At 39.7% G+C, this 22,731-nt stretch overlaps 1 protein-coding gene across 1 annotated transcript in view; it reads left to right on the top strand.

Annotated features, from left to right (window-relative positions):
• Nucleotides 1–22,731, top strand: part of SNX31 (sorting nexin 31) — a 77,400-nt gene that overhangs the window by 8,452 nt on the left and 46,217 nt on the right. The window contains exons 3-6 of the mRNA XM_007532806.3: nt 14,223–14,337; nt 16,686–16,750; nt 19,996–20,106; nt 21,677–21,767. Coding sequence (XP_007532868.2) covers nt 14,223–14,337; nt 16,686–16,750; nt 19,996–20,106; nt 21,677–21,767 — 382 coding nt within the window. The remainder of the gene's footprint in view (nt 1–14,222; nt 14,338–16,685; nt 16,751–19,995; nt 20,107–21,676; nt 21,768–22,731) is intronic.

Raw genomic sequence — 22,731 nt, 5'->3', positions numbered from 1 at the left:
TGGGAGGGTTCACAAGATGCTGTTCCTTGTGATGATGGAGAGAGGGACTCTTTAGAGGTCTAGGCCCATCATATGCATATGGGAATCCAAGGATTCCCTAATTAGGGCCCCAGATGATGAGGTGGTGTTTCACTTCCTTTCTAAGTTACACCTATGCCTATTACTACTTCCCAGTATCCTTCCTTTTTCCACTTCTCTTTCAGATAAGTAGAATAGTTCCTGACTTCCTTTGGTGGCTTCCAAATCGATTCCCTTTCAGCCCATCATATACATTTCTAGTCATGGACACCAGATGATTACAGATCCCCTTGATTCTAACAAGACAAAGTTCTTCTGCAATCCTTCACCTATCTGTCACTCATTCACTAAACAGTAATGACAGGTTTATGAATTGTCATTTCCTTCATCTGCTTTCTTGCAAGCTTGGGGTGTGGTTAGCATATGGCTGATGAATGTAGTTAGCATACGACTGATGTCAGCCTACCAGCATAGTAGGAATTTAGGCAAACCCACAGAGAATTGTGGTTGCAAGCCAGGTGGAAATCGGCCTCTTTCTTTTCCCAGGATTTATTCTTCTGGCTCCCTGCTTTCCTGCATGCTTGCGATGTCTACCATGATCGCTCCTTGCAGGATTGTACATGTAGCTGAATCTGGTAACTAACTTATGGATTCATGGGCCTGGCCTAGTCTTATCTTAGCCGATATTTGCCTCTGTACCATACCTAATAACCGTCATGTAATAAACCTTGATTGTCTTAAACTCGCACCAAACTGCCCTCTGAAGTTTTTTTTTAATTTTTTATTACAATAGGTGTGGCCAAATTCACTCTTAATGTTGTTTTGAAAATAATAATTTGTGTCTTTTAAAATTCTGCTGCATCTTTTTATAATCCTGGTGACTTCTTGCATAAAAAAAAATACTGAGACCAGTAGAAAAGTTGCTACTTCATTTAGTAGACATCTCATAGATATGATGATGGCCTTTTGGCAGACTTAACTTAGTTTATTGCATGTATATCTTTTCTCCACACCAGCTTCAGAGAAAGGAAGGGAAAGATTCCCTGAGAAGTCAACTCAGGTTGTAAAACCTACTGGGGGAGTCTTTGTGCTATGGTTATTCTATGCTTATGGTTATGCTACGCTTATGGTTATGCTATGCTATGCTTATGGTTATGCTATGCTTATTCTATGCTGTCTTTCTCCCCAGCTTTTAGCTCTGGAACAGGGACTTGCTAAGGGTGCTGTCCTACAGGTAGATAATCCCAGGCAGTCCTGCTGGCTCAAGACTGCTGTGATTAGAACTGATTTGGTAACATCTGTGACATTTATGAACATATGCCAAGGATGACAATTGCCTTTTAAAGATCACTTAATCAGTTAATCAAGAAATAATTTCATGCAAAGAAGGTAAACTCTACTTCTATTTAGTGGAATTAGCAAGGATGGGGTGCATAAATCCAGCATTATTGGAGCTGCCTTTTCTGGGAAGATGTTCCAGCTGAGGTGCCTATGACAGTTTCTGCCGTGGCAAGAATATTTCCATAACTCTAAAATAAATGTAGGGTTGGAAAAATTTCTCACTTGGATAGTACACTTGTTTTGTCTGTCCCAGTTTTGATCCCTGCTCTTTTTTTTTTTTTTAAGTGATTTTAAAGAAAATTTATTCCCTTTTGTTGCCCTTGTTGTTTTATTGTTGTAGTTATTATTGATGTCGTCATTGTTGGATAGGACAGAGAGAAATGGAGAGAGGAAGGGAAGACAGAGAGGAGGAGAGAAAGATAGACACCTGCAGACCTGCTTCACCACTTGTGAAGCGACCCCCCTGCAGGTTGGAAGCTGGGGGCTAGAACTGGGATCCTTAGGCGGGTCCTTGCGTTTTGCACCACCTGTGCTTAACCCGATGTGCTACTGCCCGACTCCTGATCCCTGCTCTTTATACATTGAAGGAATTTCCCTCTCTCTCCCTTGGTTTGATTCTTTCTATTGAATATTTGGGAGAAAAAAAAACCAGCTGAGAGCACTGAAGTTCCAGAGATGACAAGAAAAGGAAAGATTTGTTGAGGGGGGGCGGTCAGGCGGTGGCACAGAGGGTTAAGAGCACATGGCATGAAGCACAAGGACTGACACAAGGAAAAATTTGTTATCATATTTTTATACTAATAGATTCTATTAGATTTAGAGGAAATATTGCAAACTTAAATGGCTACTGAGATCTGGCAGGTAATTTGACTGCAGGTGTGATCAGGTGAAAGGAAATAAGTAGTGATAGGAACTCCTTAAGTCTTGAAGAGGGCTGTTAACTGAAAAACAGGAATCGAGGGATTCCATACCTAATTTTTGCAAGTAAAGCCAGAACATACGGTGGCAGTAGCTGTGGCATTTTCATCTTCATTGTTGTCTACTAACTGGTCATTGTCATTATCTTCTTTGCCATTGTCATCTTCATCTCCATCTTCTATCTTCTCCTTCTTCACATTGCCAGGACTTCTCTGTTCCAAGTCTATTTTTTGAGAGAAAGAGAGACCAGCGCACTGAAACTGCCCCCTCCTCACTGCCATAGTTGTCCCACATGGTGTGCCAGGGGTGCTCTCCCAGGTGAGCCATTTCTCTTGTCCCCAGAATTTTTAAAAATGTTTTATTAGTGACTTAATATTGATTTACACTCATGCCTGAGGCTCCAAAGTCCAAGGTTCAATCCCCCACACTACCATAAGCCAGAGCTGAGCAGTACTCTGGCAAAATAAATAAATATTGATTTACAAAATTATAGCAAGGGTATAATTCCACATCTTGCCCACCTACAGAGTTCTGTGTCCCCATTCTCTCCACTGGAAACTGATTAGTTCTCTCAAGGTCACAGATATGGGTTGACTATTACTTCTGTAACTATCTATATTTATACATATTTGCCCACTTTTCTATGGTCCTGCCTTCTCTTCCTTTCTGAGTCACTCTTCCTCCTCCTCCTCTTCCTCCTCTTCTTCTTTTCCTCTCTTCTCTTTCTGGGTGCTGATGGAATTGGATTTCAGAGCCCTCTGGTCATCTTCCTCTAACATTTACCCCTCTGGGAGTATGGACTAAAATTCTTTATTTTTATTTTGTTAGTGATTTAATATTGATTTACAAAATTACATGTCATGGACCAAAATTCTTTATGGGGTGCAGAAGGTGGAAGACCTGGCTTCTGTAATTGCTTCTCCAGTGGACTTGGGTGTTGGCAGATTGATTCATACCGACAGCCTGTTTCTATCTTTCCCTAGGGAGGAAATATTTTTAAATAAACTTTTATTTTTGTGCATCAGTTTTATATTTACAGAAAGTTTGCAGTTAATATAGAGCATGTCCACATCTCCTGTGCTCAGTTTCCCCTATTTTTCATTAGAACCATGTTTGTCGCAGCTAACGAACCAGCATACAAACAGTATTAACTACAGTCACCTTTCATGTCTGCCTAACTTCCTATGTTTGGTCAGGTTCCCCCCCACCCAGTTAACAAGTTACATTTAATTGTAATGTCTCTGTATGCTCTTCTTGATCATAACAGTTCCTTAGATGTCTCTTGTTTTTGATGATTGTGGATATTTTGAGAGTGCTGATCAAATATGGAATTTTATGGAATGTTACTTTATCAGAACCTGATATTTTCTTTTTTCTTTTTTAAATTTCTTTATTGGGGAATTAATGTTTGTGCTATTCTTTTTTTATTTAAAGAATTTATTTATTTATTTATGAGAAAGATAGGAGGAGAGAAAGAAAGAACCAGACATCACCCTGGTACCTGTGCTGGTGGGGATTGAACTCAGGACCTCATGCTTGAGAGTCCGATGCTTTATCCACTGTGCCACCTCCCAGACCACGTCTTGTGCTATTCTAAACTTAGATCAAGGTTGCACACCATTATTGTCTGTTGATGTTGACGTGATCACTTGGCTGATGCCATGCACAGTAGGCGTTGCAGCTCATCTCCTTGTGGGATAAGTATATACAGAAATGATTTGGGAATTTTTTTGCACAGATGTATCTAAAATTTAAATTATTTAAAATAAAATTCATGATGACTTCTAGGTAATTATTTTATATTTGAGGCAATACTTTAGTACTATTTTGTTTTACTGCTCAGATTGTTCTAGCTTTGACCAGTGAGGATTCTTTCATCTTGCTCTTGGGTCTCTTTGCCATAAACTCATTACTGATAGTTTTTGTTTGGGCTACTTCCATACTATCTAGTACTGCAAGACGGCTTTAGACAAATCTTAGGTATTTCCTGTCTCGGTTCTGTTTGCTTTTATTGGAAAACTGTAATAGAAACCAAGATCTGGGCAGGAGGTGAGTTTGTTGCTACTGGAATACTGTTTATACTAATCTGGGTTTATCTGTATTTTTACAAATAGCTCTATATGTAAATGTCTACATGCAAACTAAAATGAGTTTGCACCAGTATCTCCAGTTAAATTCCATTATCATGTGACTCATTTTATTTATTTATTTATTTTTAGGTAAATTAAACTTTTATTGAAAACAAAACATGTTAGGGAAAGAGAGAGAGAGGTAAAGAAAAAGAAAGAAACGGGACTGAAAATTGCTTACATGTTAACTCTGGGAAAGAGAGAGAAAGCAAAGGAAAAGAGACTTACATAGTTGAGGTCAGGGTCAAAGAGAGGCCGAAGTCCCTCAGGCTCCTGCTTTTTTTTTTTTTTTTAATTTGTATTTATAAAATGGAAATCCTGACAAGAGGGGTACAACTCCACACAATTCCCACCACCAGATCTCCATATCCCATCTCCTCCCCTGATAGCTTTCCCATTTTTTAACCCTTTGGGAGTATGGCTTCTGTGACTGCTTCCCTGCTGAACATGGGCGTTGACAGGTCAATCCATACTCCCAGCCTGTCTCTCTCTTTCCCTAGTGGGGCAGAGCTCTGGGGAAGCAGGGCTCTAGAACACATTGATGGGGTCATCAGCTCAGAGAAGTCCAGTTGGCATCATGTTAGCATCTTGAACCTGGTGGCTGAAAAAAGAGTTAACATATAAAGCCAAACAAATTGTTCACTAATCATGAACATAAAGGCTAGAATATTGCAGATGAAGATTTGGGGTCTCCATTTTGGAAATTGCTAGTAGGTCTATTTTATGTATATTCCAAGGGACCCATGACTTTACTAGTTTTTGCTTAAGCCTGACATCTGCTATGCAGGTGGATCCAAATTATTGTCTGGGGAGATGATGTCATGGCTGGAAAAAGGGCTAGAAAGCTGGATCAGGGAAAAGAGTAGCTCCCAAATATGGGAAAAGTATATAGATATTGTTGACTGTAAACCCCATCGATTTGATCTGGGGCCCATATTCAGCACAGGAGCCTATGTAACCTCTACATCCCTGTAGGTCCGAGCTCGAATTCTGTGGTCATGAGTAGGAACATTCTAAGCTGCACCAATTTCAGGACCCATCTTCCTCAGGTGGTAGGTAGAGTATATTATCCAAACTCCCTTCAGAGGATGAAACATTCTCTACCATTGTTGATCCACATTGAGGGCAAGGTCCTATGGTGGCCCACAAAGGGGTCCATTATGTTGTTCTTGATGGAGATGACTAGTGACAATGGAGAGAGGGACCTATTTGAGGTTATGTGACTCATTTTAAGTTGTTTTCTTTTCTTGCCTGTAAACTCCCCTCCAATAGTAAAAGAAACTTGACTCCTACTATCTCCCACTGTTTCTGTCACTATTCATTCCCATATGCACTTCAGCAGTATCAGAATTGTTAACCCATATGCCACTGGAAGCAACTTCTCAACTAGAGCACAGTGCTTATGTGTAGTTTCTTTTGCTTTGGGTTTTCACAGATTCCTTTACCAAAGCTATTTAGATCAGCATATTTTTCCCCCTTTCATGGAGGTTGTTTCAGATGTACAGTAGATCATTTAAATCACATTCTGAATTCCATCCTGAGATTCTCCCAACCTCCCAAATGATGTTTAAAATATTTGCATACATTAAAATTGTACTGTAATTTTTCATAGGTTTGCCAAATGTGTGATAGTATATATCTTTAATGATAGTAATCAGATTAATTTTACTGCCCCAAAATAGTCTGTTTCAAAATTCAGAAGCACCTTATCTTAAGCTCCTGGAGACTGTCGATGTTTTTATTATCTCTATACTTTTGCTTTTCCAGAATGTCATATAATCGGAAACTTTTTTCAGTCTACCTTCTTTTATTTGCTAGTATGCATTTAAGATAACTCCATGTCTTTTCAAGAATCCCTTGACATCTTGTTTCTATTTTTTAAATTTTTATTAGTGATTTAATGATTATTAACAAGATTGTAAGATAACAGGGGAACCGTTCCATACATTTCCAACCACCAGAGTTCCATGTTCCATCCCTTCCACTGGAAGCTTCACTATTCTTTATCCCTCTGGGAGTATGGACCAAAATTCTTTATGGTTTAGAAGGTGGAAGATCTGGGTTCTGTAATTATTTCTCCACTGAACAGGCAAGTCTATACTCCCAGCCTGTTATCTTTCCCTAGTGGGATAGGGCTCTGTAGAGGTGAGATTCTGGGACATAGAGGTGAGTTCGTCTGCCCAGGGAAGTCAGGTTGCCATCATAGTAACCTCTGCAACTTGAAGACTAAAAGGCACTAAGATATAAAGCAGAATAATTTTAATAAAAAGGAATCCAGAGGAAGGAAAAGAGCAGATGAAAATAGGGGTCTGCATCTGGGAAGAAGATAGGAAGACTATTTTAAGTAGGTTCTGTAGGGCCCATGACTTTACTAATTTTTGCATGAGCCTGATACCTAACACATAGGTGGACTAAAAGTATTGTCTGGGAAGATGGTGTCAGAGTTTAGAATAGGGCAAGAAAGCTGGATTAGGGCAGAAAAAGAATAGCTCCCAGACTTGAAAAGTATAGAAATACAATTAGCTGTTTTACTCCATCAATCTGACCTATGGCCCATATATATTCATATTTAACACAAAGAGCCTATGTAACCCCTAGTCCCTGTCAGTCTGAGCTTGCAGTCCATGGTCACAGCTAGGGACATTCTAGGCTGCACTTATTTCAGGGCCTGTCTTCCTTGAGTGGTAGAGTGTGTTGACCCAACCTCCCTTCAAAGAGTGGGGCAGTCCCTACCATTGTTGTTCAACATAGAGGGCAGTGTCCTATAGAAGCCCACAAGAGGGCTTATGTTGATGTATTAACTTAAAATCTTATAAATCACTATTAATTAAATATATCAGGGGGGGATAGATTTAATATCTTGAGTTTTTCTTTCTTTATTATTATTATTTTTAAATATTTGTTTATTCATTTTTCCTTTTTGTTGCTCTTGTTGTTTTATTGTTGTAGTTATTATTGTTGTTGTTATTGATGTCGTCGTTGTTGGACAGGACAGAGAGAAATGGAGAGAGGAGGAGAAGACAGAGAGGGAGAAAGATAGACATCTGCAGACCTGCTTCACTGCCTGTGAAGCAACTCCCCTGCAGGTGGGGAGCCGGGATCCTTACTCCGGTCCTTGTGCTTTGCACCACCTACACTTAACCGCTGTGCTACTGCCCGACTCCCACATCTTGAGTTCTTTAAATGAGTAGATTTCAGTTCTGAGTATATATTCCTTTAATCTGAGCACTTAATGTTTCACATTTGTAAGCTAATTGAATTCTGACACTGGGCTTCTATTGTTAAAGCATTTCTAATAATAACTCTTTTAAAATACTAAATAACCTATTATCTTAGACCATAATCTTAAATCAGAAGTAACTGGTCCTGTCAGAAGCTAAGATATAGTTATTTGTAATTAGCATTAAATGACATAAATCATGTTGAAGTCATGTATGGTACAGTAAATCCTAACCATGGATTTCCAAAGTAAACTAAGTTTCCAAATAACTTTGCTATAATACTAATTATCTATTATCTTCTTAAACTCTAAAACAAGCAAAGAACCTCCCTCATTCTCTGTAAAATCTGAATTTCTCCCAGTCCTGGAACCTCTGGGACTTTGTATTTCTTCATGCTTCTCTTGATTCCCTACCCTGTGATACTGCCTCTGCTGACTTCAACTAAAACAATACAGCCAGCATCACCACACCACGTTTCACATTGGACTGTATCCAGAGATGCTGAGCCTGAGATGTCAACCCTCCAATTCCAATAATCTGGTGAGCCCTTTCCTAACACATGGGACTCCCTAGTTCCATTTTAAGTGGCACATCCCCTAACAAAGGTACAGACTCTAGATATAGAACAGGGCCCAAGGGACAGGGTACATATGCACATGTGTCCATAAGTTAGGGGAAAATGTATACCTCAAAGTAAAAGTGCTCAATAGTCTGCTGTGAGTAGACTTAGATTCATTAAGTTCAGCAAGCAAGTAGAAAGACCTAAAGAAGACACCATAAAGTACCTAATCAAATATTCACTACTTAGGCATGGACACCTGCCTCTCTTACCTCCTGTTTAACTTCCGTCAATCATTTAAGGTCTAACCTTATCAGATAAAGTAAGGAATACAAAAGCTGGATAAGGGAAAGAGACCGGTACATTTTAATAATGGCCTTTTTGGTCAATACCAGGCCAGTCCATTATCTGGGGCTCTAGTCAGGGAATCCTTGAATTCTCACATAGATATGATGGGACTAGACCTCTATTAAATCCTTCTTGCCAACATCTCATTTGTTTTCAGTTCTGGATAGTATTTCTATTATATGGACACATTTGTTTATCCATTCACCTATTCAAAGATATCTTGATAATTTTCAGTTTAGGGTGGTTGTGAACGAAGCAACTATAAATATAGGCATGCAAGTTTTTATGGTTGTGTGTTTTAAATTGGTTGGATAAATACCTGGGAGTGAAATGACTGAATTGTCTAGTAAAACCGTTAAGCTTTGGAAGAAAATGCCAACTTGTTTTCCAAATTCATCGTATCATTTTGTATTCCCTCCAGCACATAACTTAAAAAAAATTCTAAATAGCAAAATTATTGTTGGGATCAAGTTCACATTCTGTCTAAATCAAGTAAACAACAGCCTAGCAAACCAAACAAAGCACATCAAGAAGCTGTATTTACTTACAGGCAGGCAGTTAATAATCTTTCCAGATGTTAGATCCACATTTAGAACTTTCTGTACAATTATCTGTAAGTCAAACAAACAATAGCCTAGCAAGTCAAATAAAACACACCAGTATGCTTAATCTTACCTGCAGTCAGGCAATTAATAACCTTTCCAGATGTTAGACCTACATTGTCCATATAACTTCCTGCACCAATGGAAATAACTATATTTTGACCAATTCAGTAGCAACTTGGCACATTGTGACTATTGGATGTTAGATGTGGGTGGTATGATTAAGGGTCTAAATTAAATTTTTTTTTTTGTTTTAACAAGTCATAGGTTGCTAGTAGACAGCACATTAGATGAGACAGTTCTAGGTCATTGTAAGATTTTTCTGCCCCCACACCTAAGGATATCTAATCTTTGACAAAGGGGCTCAGACTATTAAATGGGGAAAGCAGAGTCTCTTCAACAAATAGTGCTGGAAAAAATGGGTTGAAACATGCAGAAGAATGAAACTGAACCACTGTATTTCACCAAATACAAAAGTAAATTCCAAGTGGATCAAGGACTTGGATGTTAGACCACAAACTATCAGATACTTAGAGGAAAATATTGGCAGAACTCTTTTCCGCATACATTTTAAAGACATCTTCAATGAAATGAATCCAATTACAAAGAAGACTAAGGCAAGCATAAACCTATGGGACTATATCAAATTAAAAAGCTTCTTCACAGCAAAAGAAACCACTACCCAAACCAAGAGACCCCTCACAGAATGGGAGAAGATCTTTACATGCCATACATCAGACAAGAGTTCAATAACCAACATATATAAAGAGGTTGCCAAACTCAACAACAAGACAACAAATAAGCCCATCCAAAAATGGGGGGAGGACATGGACAGAATATTAACCACAGAAGAGATCCAAAAGGCCAAGAAACACATGAAAAAATGCTCCAAGTCTCTGATTCTCAGAGAAATACAAATAAAGACAACAATGAGATATCACTTCACTCCTGTGAGAATGTCATACATCAGAAAAGGTAACAGCAGCAAATGCTGGAGAGGGTGTGGGGTCAAAGGAACCCTCCTACACTGCTGGTGGGAATGTCAATTGGTCCAGCCTCTGTGGAGAACAGTCTGGAGAACTCTCAGAAGGCTAGAAATGGACTTACCCTATGATCCTGCAATTCCTCTCCTGGGGATATATCCTAAGGAACTCAACACATCCATCCAAAAAGATTTGTGTACACATATGTTCTTAGCAGCACAATTTGTAATAGCCAAAACCTGGAAGCAACCCAGGTGTCCAACAACAGATGAGTGGCTGAGCAAGTTGTGGTATATATACACAATGGAATACTACTCAGCTATAAAAAATGGTGACTTAACCGTTTTCAGCTGATCTTGGATGGACCTTGAAAAAATCATGTTAAGTGAAATAAGTCAGAAACAGCAGGATGAATATGGGATGATCTCACTCTCAGGCAGAAGTTGAAAAACAAGATCAGAAGGAAAGAAAACAAACCCCACAAGTAGAACCTGAAATGGAATTGGTGTATTGCACCAAAGTAAAAGACTCTGGGGTGGGGGTGGGTGCGTAGGGAGAATACAAGTCCAAGAAGGATGACAGAGGGCCTAGTGGGGGTTGTACTGTTATATGGGAAACTGGGGAATGTTATGCATGTACAAACTATTGTATTTACTGTTGAATGTAAAACATTAATTCTCCAATAAAGAAATAAAAAAAAAGAATTTTTTTTTCTTCATAAAAGATGAACAAAATGGTGTATTGCACCAAAGTAAAAGACTCTGGTGTAGGGGTTAGGGTTCAGGTCCTGAAGCATGATGGCAGAGGAAGACCTTGTGGGGGTTGTATTGTTATGTGGAAATATTATGCATGTACAAACTATTGTATCTTACTGTTGACTGTGAACCATTAATCTCCCAATAAAGAAATTTTAAAAAATGAACAAATATGTGGCCACATTACATGGGACATACAGGACTGACAGCAGTTTACTGGTTATTTTTACAGCTGTGGAAGCAAAGGAGTTTTACTTGGGGACAGCAGACTTTGTAGCATCAAGAAAACGCAGGCATATATGGATCCTAAAAGAAAATGTGCTTATCTAACATGATTAACTCTAAAGATTGACAGATGAATGGAAAAATTAAACTACTTAGGCATGAAAAAATTTTTTTCTTGAGTAAGATAGAAAATCATGAAGGATTTTTACCAGAGTAATGGAATGATATGACTTACATTTTAAAAGAAGCTCCTTAGATGTTGACTTAGAAATAGAGTAAATGGAATCAGCGCTGAGCAGAGAGATCTGTTGGCAAGCTATTCCAATCATCTAGAAAAGATGACAGTGGTTTTCTTTAGAGCAGTGACAGTGGGGATAAAGAAAAGTGATCAGATTCCTGTATCTGAAGTTAGAGCCTATGCAAGGCAAATAAATGCCAGTTGCACACTATAAATTTGTCGATGTATTTGGAACAATAGCTGTGGACTTAAAGTTCTGTTTTGTTGTTTCATTTATGTTAGATTTGCTTTCATTTCTTAAGCTACTGACTAAGGTAATATAATGTTACAGCTTTCTTACACCAGAGATGGCATCTTAAAGTTTTATTTATTTTTATAATTAGGGGACTAATGTTTTATATTTGACAGTCAATACAATAGTTTGTGCATGCATAACATTTCTCAGTTTTCCACATAACAATACAACCCCCACTAGGTCATCTGTCATCGTTTTTGGACCTGTACTCTCCCCCCGACCCACCCCAGAGTCTTTTACTTTGGTGCAGTATTAAAGTTTTATTTTATTTTATTTTTTACCACCAGGGTTATTGCTTGGGCTTGGTGCCTTGATCCCTGTACAACTTCATTTTTTCCTGTAGTCATTATTATTATATTTGTTCCTTTTTTCTTTCTTTATGCTAGAGGGTAAGAGACAGAGAGATAAGAGAGACAACTGCAGTCCTGCTCCACCACTTGTGAGCCACCTTCTCCCTGCAAGTGGGGACCAGGGACTTGAACCCATGTCCTCACACACTGTAAGATATGCTGTCTACTGGATGAGCCACCACTAAATCCTTCCTTTCTCCTGTTATAAAGAAAGCAATGCTGCTCTTTTTCTTCAAACTGCTGCTATGACTATAGGGCTAGAATGAAGGCAGGTACATTTTTTGTTATCTTAGTTTGAAAACCATTTTTGATATATTCACTATTAGTGACAAAATAATTTCAGCCATGGCCTTAAATCACTGGCAGGTGATTGGGTTTCTTCTGAAAACATACATTAGTCTGTAGGAATGCTGTAAGTTAGCATTGTGTAATAGAAATATAACGTGAGTCACATACGTAGTTGAAATTTTTCTAGTTACTACACTGAGAATATAAGAAGAAATGGTTGTCCTTCTGCACTGCTGGTGGAATGTCAATTGGTCCAACCTCTGTTGAGAACAGTCTGGAGAACTCTCAGAAGGCTAGAAATGGACCTACACTATGATTCTGCAATTCCTCTCCTGGGGATATGTCCTGAAGGAACCCAATACACCCATACAAAAAGATCTGTGTACACATATGTTCTTAGCAGCACAATTTGTAATAGCCAAAACCTGGAAGCAATCCAGGTATCCAACAACAAATGAGTGGCTGAGCAAGTTGTGGTATATATACACAATGGAATACTACTCAGCTATAAAAAATAGCGACTTCACCGTTTTCAGCGGATCTTGGATGAACCTTAAAAATTCATGTTAAGTGAAATAAGTCAGAAACAGCAGGATGAATATGGGATGATCTTACTCTCAGGCAGAAGTTGAAAAACAAGATCAGAAGAGAAAACATAAGCAGAACCTGAATTGGAATTGGCGTATTGCACCAAAATAAAAGACTCTGGTGTTTGTGTGGTGGGGTGGGGGGGAGAACACAGGTCCAAAAAAGGATGATAAAGGACCTAGTGGGGGTTGTATTGTTATATGGAAAACTGGGAAATGTTATGCATGTACAAACTATTGTATTTACTGTTGAATGAAAAACGTTAATTCCCCAATAAAGAAATAAAAAAGAAGAAATGACTATAATACATTTTAATAACAAAAGTTAGTTGTTCCACTTTATCTAAAATATAACCATTTCAATACCTTATCAATATAAGAAATTGTTAGTGAGATATGTTAATTATATTTTCTTTCTTCTAAGATTCCACAATCGGGAGTGTATTTTGCAGCACATCTCAGTTCAGTTGAGTCAAGTTTATAGAGCTCATTATTCACAGGAGTCTAACTCCTAACTGTGGTGATTGGTATCACAGAGGCCATTGGGGAATGAGTTAGAGAAATATTGTATGGTGGGCATAGCTTCTGAAAAAGTAAAAATGTACCTTGAATCTACCATAGACTGTAGGGTATCTAATAGTAATATAGACACACCGTAGTCAGTTTCTTCTTAAGAAAGTACAGCAAGGAGGTCATCTAATAATACTAATTATATATATATATATTTTATTCAGTGTGGGTTCTTCTAAAGTGGTGTGAAAAACTAAGTCTGGCCAACATTGAGCAAACAAAGCAGTGTTGCCTGAAGACCTGCTTTCACTGGACATCCTTTGACTTCAAGTTACACTTCCCAAGATCCTCCCTGACTGACATGGAGGACTTGATGCATCCCCCTTTCTTCTTTTTGACCACTAGAAAAGGTTAACTTGATTTATTTCTTCTTTTTAAAAATAGGCCTTATTGTTGGCTTTCAGAGATAGAGCTTTACCCTTCTATCTGCATATCAGACTCACTACATCCACTATCAAAATTTCTAATCACCCTCAACATCATGAAGACCCTTCTACATCTTCTCCCATGCCCCCCTTCCTTTTGCCTCTGGCAACTACCGTAGTTTTCATGAGTCTAGTATTTAGTTTGTTTGTCAGCTCACTTACTTTAGTGACTTACATCACCTAGATGAGTGAAACCATCCAGTAAACTGTCTTTCACATACTTATTTACTTAGCATACACACTTCGAGTTCTGCCCTTGAAAGGGTTAATGGTTAATATAAAATCAAATGCTGCTACTTGTCCTTGGGTGTCTCATCAACCTAAAATTGAAGGCTCTTTGCCTGAACTATGCATTTTCTGGATCTTTCAGCTGAAACGAGTCTTTGGCAATTGCCTGCCACCCTTTCCACCAAAGTACTATCTTGCAATGACCGCATCTATGGCTGATGAGAGAAGGGACCAGCTAGAACAGTATTTGCAAAATGGTATGTATGGAGATTTTATTTCTACATATCGATTACATACTGTAACATTAACCCATTAGAGTAATTCAGTGATTTTTATTTTTGCATATGTAAAATGTATGTTTCCATGATCTAGGAGGGGGTGCTGTGGCTAAAACACTAGATTTACAGGTATGATGTCCTAGGTTCAGTGCCCAGGATTGCATGTGTTAGGGTGATGGTCGTGGTTTTTTTTGCTTGTTTGTTTTTTTCTTTTTCTTTCTGTCCCTCAACCCATTATAAATATACATGCTTCTTTTCTACCTTAGAGAAGGGTCTAGAAATAAGTACTGTTGCAAGTAGTCATACATTCTTCAGAAACCATTAATGTATATTTGCAGACTTGTGTAGTCATCGCCACAGTCCAGTTTGAGAACATTTTTGTCATCTCTGAAACATCACACCTACTACTAATCACCATCTATTCCTCTCTTCAGCTAATTCCATTTATTCACTCCACTGATTTCTGTCTTTGTGGATTTGTATTTGGAACATTTCATATAAATGAAATTATCTATGTGGCTTTTGTGTTTGGATATTGATCTTCGTGTTCATTATAAAAGCTATAGATTTATTTTTTGAAGGTTATTATTATGAGAGAGAGAGAAAATAAAAACCAGAGTACTGCTCAAATGAGGCATGTGGAGGTTTGGGGGGCATTGAACTAGAGATCTCTGGGGTTTCAGGCACTTAAATACTATCCTCTGATGTTGTGATCCTGCTCCCTGGCCAAATTTTTGTGTTCAGATTTGTTGGCTTTTCCCCCTCCCTCCCTAGTTTCCTTTCCCAGAGCACTGCTCAGCTCTCGCTTATGACTGTGCTGGTGTCTGAACCTGGAAACTCAGACCCTGGGCAGGAAAGTAATTAGCATAATCATTGTGCTGTCTCCCTACCCTTATATGTTGGTTTTAATTGTAGAAACCAAAGAAATACTACTTATGTTAAGACAGATCAAAAGATGAATGAACTATTTACCTGGAAGCTCTAAGCCGTGGCACAGTCATCTTTGCCCTCACAGGAAACCATCTTGAGGCAAAAAGATCCCCAGAGGTCTGCCCTGGCCCTGGTCAGACTTACAGAATAATAGTGCTTGCCAGTTGCCTGGGTCCAGAAAACGCTGCGCCCAGCAAGACTGTGCTTGGCAAGCACGAAAAACAGGGTGGGGGGAGAGACAGATTGGCATTAAACTATGCAAAGGTTTTAAAGTTAGGAAGAAAAGGATGCAGGCATAATGTTTTAAATATATTTAACCTGTCCAAAGAGTGTAGAGAAAAACTTCATTTCCTTTTCATTTTAGACTCCCAGCCCCAAGAAATGAACACTGTTATTAGTAGTTTGTGTGTTCCTCAGAAGCCTGTGCGTCTACTAACCTGTACCTCGCCCCTGATTGTTAAACACAAATGGACAGTTTAAATACTTTTCTGCATCTAACTTTCAAAAACTTTTGATGTGGGCACCAGATGCTTGAGTGCACACATTACAGTGCACAAGGACCCAGATTCAAGCCCCTGGTCCCCACCTGCAGAGGAGAAGCTTCATGAGCAGTGAAGCAGGGCTACAGGTGTCTCTCTGTCTTTCTCCCTCTCCATCTCCCCCTCTCTATTTCTCTCTGACTCTACCCAATAATAAATAAGTCAAAAATAGTTTTTTAAAAAACTTTATTCTGGTGAAAACTGGCTTACAGAAAAGTGACAAAAATAATGTAATAACATCTTGTATACTTTTCACCCAAATTTCCCAAATGTTGACATTTTATGTGAATGTTGTAAATATATATAGTATCCACAATGAATATTGCATATAGTTTAATTACATGCTTATTTTTCTGTAGTGTCTATATTCTTGAGAAAGACAAGCCATTTTACCCTTAACTATTTCTCTGTGTTATTTCCTGAGATTAAGGCTATTCTCTTTTATAATCACTATGTAGTTATCAAAATCAGGTTAGAACTGATATAGTAGTGATATCTAATCTAGAGACCTTAAATCAGGCCTCACCAACCAAATGTTCTTCATAGCAAAAGAAGAAAAGATCATTTTGCTTTTTCATATGGACATCACTATCCTGGTAGGACATCAAGATATGGAGTGGTGCTGTGTGATGGGTAAAGTGAGATTTCTGGAAATGGTTATCCAGAATAGGTGTGATGGGTTCCAGCTCCAGTGCTATTGGAGCTGCTGTGTGGACTTTCAGTATTTGAGAGATTACAGACCACATTGCCTTTGAGGAGACAGCAGTGCTCTAATAAGACACCTCCCCTGGAGGAGAGAATAATTTGAGAAATCAGCCCAGCCTCACACTAACCTAGTCTGCTCTTCATATTTTGCAGTAACTGTGGACCCAAACATGTTGAGAAGTGACGTCTTCATTGATTTTTTAAAACTGGTGCAGCTGGTAAGCTTGCTTTACTAAGATCACTGTTTTGATGAGGTCACTCAGTTAACCATATGTGCATTTTCATCCATTAGTCCCGAATCTGAACTCACGTAAAATCTGTTTATCTAAAGTAGATGGAAAGATGGCTCTTATTTTGCCCTTTTGGCGATTTTAGAGTCTCGATGGAAATGTCACTCAATTTTTGACTTATTAAATTAAGCAGATATATTTTTACTATAATCTAAACAGCATACAAAAAAAAAACCCTGCAAGTGAAGAAAAAACCTTTTATCATTTAGCATCCCCAGGAAAATTCTCTTCCCCTCTTATAGCTAAGATTTTATTTTTATTTGTTTGATTTTTTTTATTGATGTAATAATGATCAACAAGCCCTTAGGATAAGAGGAGTACAATCCTTACCACCAGAGTTCCGTATCCCATCCCCTCCATTGGAAGCTTTCCTATTCTTTATTCCTCTGGCAGCATGGGCCCAGGATCATTATAGGGGTGCAGAAGGTAGAAGGTCTGGCTTCTGTAATTGCTTATCCACTGGCCATGGACATTGTCAGGTCGATACATACTCCCAGCCTGTCTCTATCTTTCACTAATGGGGTAGGGTTCTGGAGAGTGAGGTTCCAGGACACACTGGTGAGGTCGTCTGCCCAGGGTTGGCATCATGGTAGCATCTGCAACTTTGTGACTGAAAACTCATTAAGATATAAAGCAGAACAAATCCTTTAATAATCAGGTACCTAAAGGCAACACTATAACCAGTGAGATTTGAGATCTCCATTTTGGAAAAAGCTAGTAGGTCTATTTTAGGTATATTCCAGGGGGCCCATTACGTTTTATTTTTTTAAATTGAAATAATAATGGTTTCCAGCACTGCATGTGTTTTAAGAATACATGTTCAGGACACTCAAATTGACATGCCTGGCAAAACACATACATATTACCGTGTACAAGGATCATGGTTCAAGTCCTCAGTCCCAAACTGCATAAATGGGGAGCTAGGTGCTCTTTCTCCCTCCTTCCCTAACCCTCATCCATGTAAATTTCTCTATGTTTCTCTTGCTCTCTCTGTCTTCTCTCTTTCTGTCTCTCTCCATATATATTAACCGCCAGTGAATTCATCATGCAAGCACCAAGCCCCACTGACAACCCTGCTAGCAATACAAAAAAATAAATATAAAAAGAGCATATGTTCACATATCTTCAGACTCATTTTAGTACACCATATGCATCATCAAAGTACCCAAAACCCTTCCCACAGTTGAAGGGATGCTTTTAACTCATTGACTCCCCGCCTCTGGTAACCTCAGTTCTGCAGCCAGTTTTGGTTTGGAGTTGAAGCATCTGGAACTTGTATTTTCCTTCTGACTTGTTTTGCTTGGCCTGATCCCCTCCAATTCCACCTATGGTGGTAAGATTTCATCTGTTCTTATAGCTGAGCCATGATCCTTGTGCCTGCGTGCTACATCGTCTCTATCAAATCACAATTCTATTAGGTTTTTACCTTTAGTACTTGATGCAAAAGTCTTCTACTTCTGTGACAATTTGCAGTCACTTTTTTTTTTTTGCTTCTGACAAAGTGTTCACTTTTGCAGTGACTTTATTTTGTTCTTTCATTTCTTCCTTGGACTTTGCCAGCCTACTTTTAGATCTCTTTGTCACCTTACTTCTTTTCTGAGGTCAGTGAAGCCACATTTTTAGTAATATATCCATCATTTCCCTCTACTTTGTAGCATCATTTTTCAGGCACATATTTTTTGTCCTGAGTTGGTCACATATCTTTCCTCCTTGCAGGATATTTGCATAGGCACTTTGCCAGTTTGTCTCTAGCAGCCACTCTGCTTGGAAAGGGCTTGAATATTGTGAGTCAGCCATGTGCTCACACAGTGTTAGAGTGACAGCTGAGTCACTGGACTTGTCTTTTGTACTTCTGGATCTTGTTTCTTATTTCTGAGCACGTTGTAACTAACACTTTGCCCTACAGCTTGAGCCCTGTGTCTAGCAGGGAGACCATAAACCATGGCTTCTCACACCATGATCTAGCATTTGAAACTCTAACACTCAGGACCAGGTTAATGGTTAAAAAAATAGAAGCTAGATTCAAAATCAGATTACTCTGCTTAGGATTTGTATAACTTGGCACAATTTATTTGAGTTCTTTGTATCTCAGTTTCCCTACCTATAAAGGGGAGAAAATAGCTCTTAACTCAGAGGGCTGTTTGGAAGATTAAGATAGCCAATGCTTGTGAAGCATTTTAATGTTACAAGCTGAAGGAACAAGCTATGGAAGGTCACATGCAGTGAATGGTGGAGCAAGGCATGGACTGTTCTGAGCATCTGTCTCAGACTCTCACATGCTTCTGACGCTTTCCAGTATCTTTAGAATTCCCTTGTTCCTTGGGCTGGTCTTTGCGCTTTGCACCACATGCGCTTAACCTGTGGTGCTACTGCTCGGCTCCTAGAATGCCTTTGTTCCTAGTCCAAAGATCCCTGGCTCCTGGGTTCTGCAGAATGAATCACCATATGGAGCTGTGCTGAGTCTTTGGGTCCCTCTCTAGATATTTTCTTGATTCCCTAAAACAAACATCAGTTTGGATACATCCAGTTTTGACCAAAGCAAAACCATAAATTATCATAGCTTAGGGACTTCTTGGTAGGCCTGGGAATATTCAAAAGGGGGAGAGTTCAATCTGAGACCACTAAGGATGGAAGATTTTGTTTATCAAATACTTTTTATTTCCTGTAAAACATGTGCTTTGTGGTCAGCTTGGACTTATTCAAGCTACATGTCATTGTTTCACGGTGGCCCCCTTTCCATGACCCTCCTCACATCTGCCTGTACCCCCATCTCCTGAATGTCTGGGTTCAGTGTGCTTCTACAGCCCTAGAGAAAAGAAAGCAGAGGCGTCCCACTGAAACTGATGATGCTTTTCTTTTTTTATATTTATTTCTTTATTTCCTTTTTGTTGTCCTTGTTTTATTGTTGTTGTAGTTATTCTTATTGTTGTTATTGATGTTGTCATTGTTAGATAGGACAGAGAGAAATGGAGAGAGGAGGGGAAGACAGAGAGGGGGAGAGAAAGACAGACACCTGCAGACCTGCCTCACCGCCCGTGAAGTGACTTGCCTGCAGGTGGGGAGCCGGGGGCTCGAATTGGGATCCTTGCACTGGTCATTGTGCTTTGCACCATGTGCGTCTAACCTTCTGCGCTACTGCTTGACTCCCAGATGGTGCTTTTCTTTCTTTACAGGACACATTTAGCATCACTGCCAGGAAAGCCTCCCTGGAGATATTTCTGCCCAATGGAAGGAGCATGAAAGTGGAAATCCTCACATCAGATACCACCGAAAGAGTCCTAGAGGTAAACCTGGCATAGACTTTGGTTCTGTAAGAGAACTCAGAATTTTACCTGGAGGCAAGGATGAGGATAAAGTTCACAGCTACAGACCTCTTCACCTGTCATTTTGCTCTGCATGACTTGTCTGTGGAGAAGCTAGCAGGTTCTGGAATCCCTTCCAGGAATCTGAGCATAGCCAGTCCTCCAGGACCTTTCTTTGGCTTTACTTTCCCTGTGAGCAGCCCATTTCCAGAATATCTTAAGCCTTCCTATGACTGTGTCAGTTCCCTGGAACTCAGCCTTGCCTGTGCCCTGGTAATGTGCAAAATTCCTTATTATGGGATGCTTCATGATTGGAAGAAAGGAAAAAGGCAAGGGGACCTAGATGAGTTTGCCTTTCTTACACTTTGTAGGTATCAGGAGGGCAACTTTAAAAATACACTATTATTATCATTACTGTTGCCAGAACACTGTTCAGCTCTGGCTTATGGTGGTGTTGGGGACTGAACCTGAGACTTTTTAATATATTTATATATTTATTTATTTATTTATTTATTTTTTAATATTTATTTTTATTTATTTATTCCCTTTTGTTGCCCTTGTTATTTTATTGTTGTAGTTATTATTGTTGTCATTGTTGTTGGATAGGACAGAGAGAAATGGAGAGGGGAGGGGGAAGACAGAGAGAGGGAGAGAAAGATAGACACCTGCAGACCTGCTTCACCGCTTGTGAAACGACTCCCCTGCAGGTGGGGAGCCGGGGCTTGAACCGGGATCCTTATGCGGGTCCTTGTGCTTAGCGCCACCTGCGCTTAACCTGCCGCGCTACAGCCCGACTCCCGAACCTGAGACTTTTGGTGCCTCGGGCTTGAAAGTCTTTTTGCATAACCACTATTTTGATAAATATCCCTTCAAGCATTGATTGTCATTAGCCTCAGATGCTTTTTGAAAAGCTCATTCTGGAAACTGACAGAGAAGTTTAGCACATCTGGTAGAACGCTCACTTGGGAGCTACTATAGAAATCCAGCTGAGAAATGGTGATAGACATTGCAGGACAGAGGTTTCTGGAGAATGACTGTCATCCTCAGGGGACAGACAGGATTCAAAATACACATAAGCCATATCATACCCAAGAAGGGACAGCTAGTCTGGGGAGTTAAGACTGGTTTTCACTTTCTTGTAAGGTTTTTTTTTCCTCTCTAAACTTTCCAGAATAAGTATGTGCTATTTTTAGCTTCAGAAAAGTTGTCTTTTAATTTTCAGTTGTTCCACTGAAGAACTTCTGGCTAGAAGCCAAACAGTGTGCTCCAGGTAGAGTGCACATGTTACCATGTGCAACGACCTGTACGCAAGCCCCTCACCCCCATGTGCAGGGTGGATACTTTCTGACTGGTGAAGCAGTGCTGCAGGTGTTTTTCTTTCTCTCTCTTTCTCACTCTCCCTTTCTTCTCTCAACTTTTATTTTTTCAAATCTCTATCCAACATATAAATAAAATAAGAAGACGTTTGAGCTGACGCTGACCGGCATGGAGGAGGACACACCTAACTTTCTTCCCATGCCAACTCACTCCCCTCTTTTTGTCTTTGTTCAAGGTGGTGTCACACAAAATTGGACTATGTCGGGATCTCTTGGGTTACTTCGGCCTATTTCTTATTCGGTTTTGCAAGGAGGGGAAGTTCTCTGGTAAGGAGAGGACAAAGCATAGCATTTAGAGCACAGGGTGGGCAGGTGCAGGCAAGAGTCACAGGGGTGGCCTGCCATCCATATGGTGACTCTCCAGCATGCAGTCCCTAGGACTGTTCTCAGCCCCTAGCTCAGAAATTGGGGTGGGAGGAGCACACGGGAGGTTGTGTCTATTCGGATTGAGCTGAATGAGTAGCTCCAGTGTGTTTCAGGGGCAAGACTTAGGAAATTCCCCACACTTCTGCTTGTGCCTCCCAGCCTCACTCTGATCTCTCTCCCCTTCACCCTTTTTCCTGGGCTGCTGATACTCAGCCACACCATGGAACACTTCCTAACAATAATAATAACCACAGCAATGGTAAAGTAACCAGGGCAACGAAAGGGGGAAGAAAAAAGCCTTCAGGAGCAGTGGATTCGTGGTGCTGGCACTGAGCGCCAGCAATAACCCTGGAGGCAAAAACAAACAAACAAACAAACAAAAAACAACACTCCCTGAGTGGAGCACAGATTCTAGTTGGAAAGATCTCGATTCAGCATCATTTCTCCTTATTAAAGACTATTTGTGGAGAGTCGGGTGGTACCGCAGCAGGTTAAGCGCACGTGGCATAAAGCATAAGGACCAGCGTGAGGATCCCTGTACGAGCCCCCGGCTCCCCACCTGCAGGGGCATTGTTTCACAAGCAGGGAAGCAGGTCTGCAGGTGTCTATCTTTCTCTCCCCCTCTGTCTTCCCCTCCTCTCTCCATTTCTCTCTGTCCTATCCAACAACGATGACATCAGTAACAACAACAACAACAACTACAACAATAAAACAACAAAGGCAACAAAAGAGAATAAATAATTAAATATTTGAAAAAATCTCTAAAAAACAAAAGACTATTTGCTATAATAAATGTAGTGGCTCAGGAGGTGGTATAATGATTAAAGCTTTGGTATAAGGTCCCTAGCTTGGTCCCTTGCATTGC

Source organism: Erinaceus europaeus, chromosome 8, assembly GCF_950295315.1.
Source record: "Erinaceus europaeus chromosome 8, mEriEur2.1, whole genome shotgun sequence".
Taxonomy (NCBI): Eukaryota; Metazoa; Chordata; class Mammalia; order Eulipotyphla; family Erinaceidae; genus Erinaceus; species Erinaceus europaeus.
Note: the sequence above shows the minus strand (reverse complement) of the source record. Positions and strands in the feature narration are given on the sequence as shown.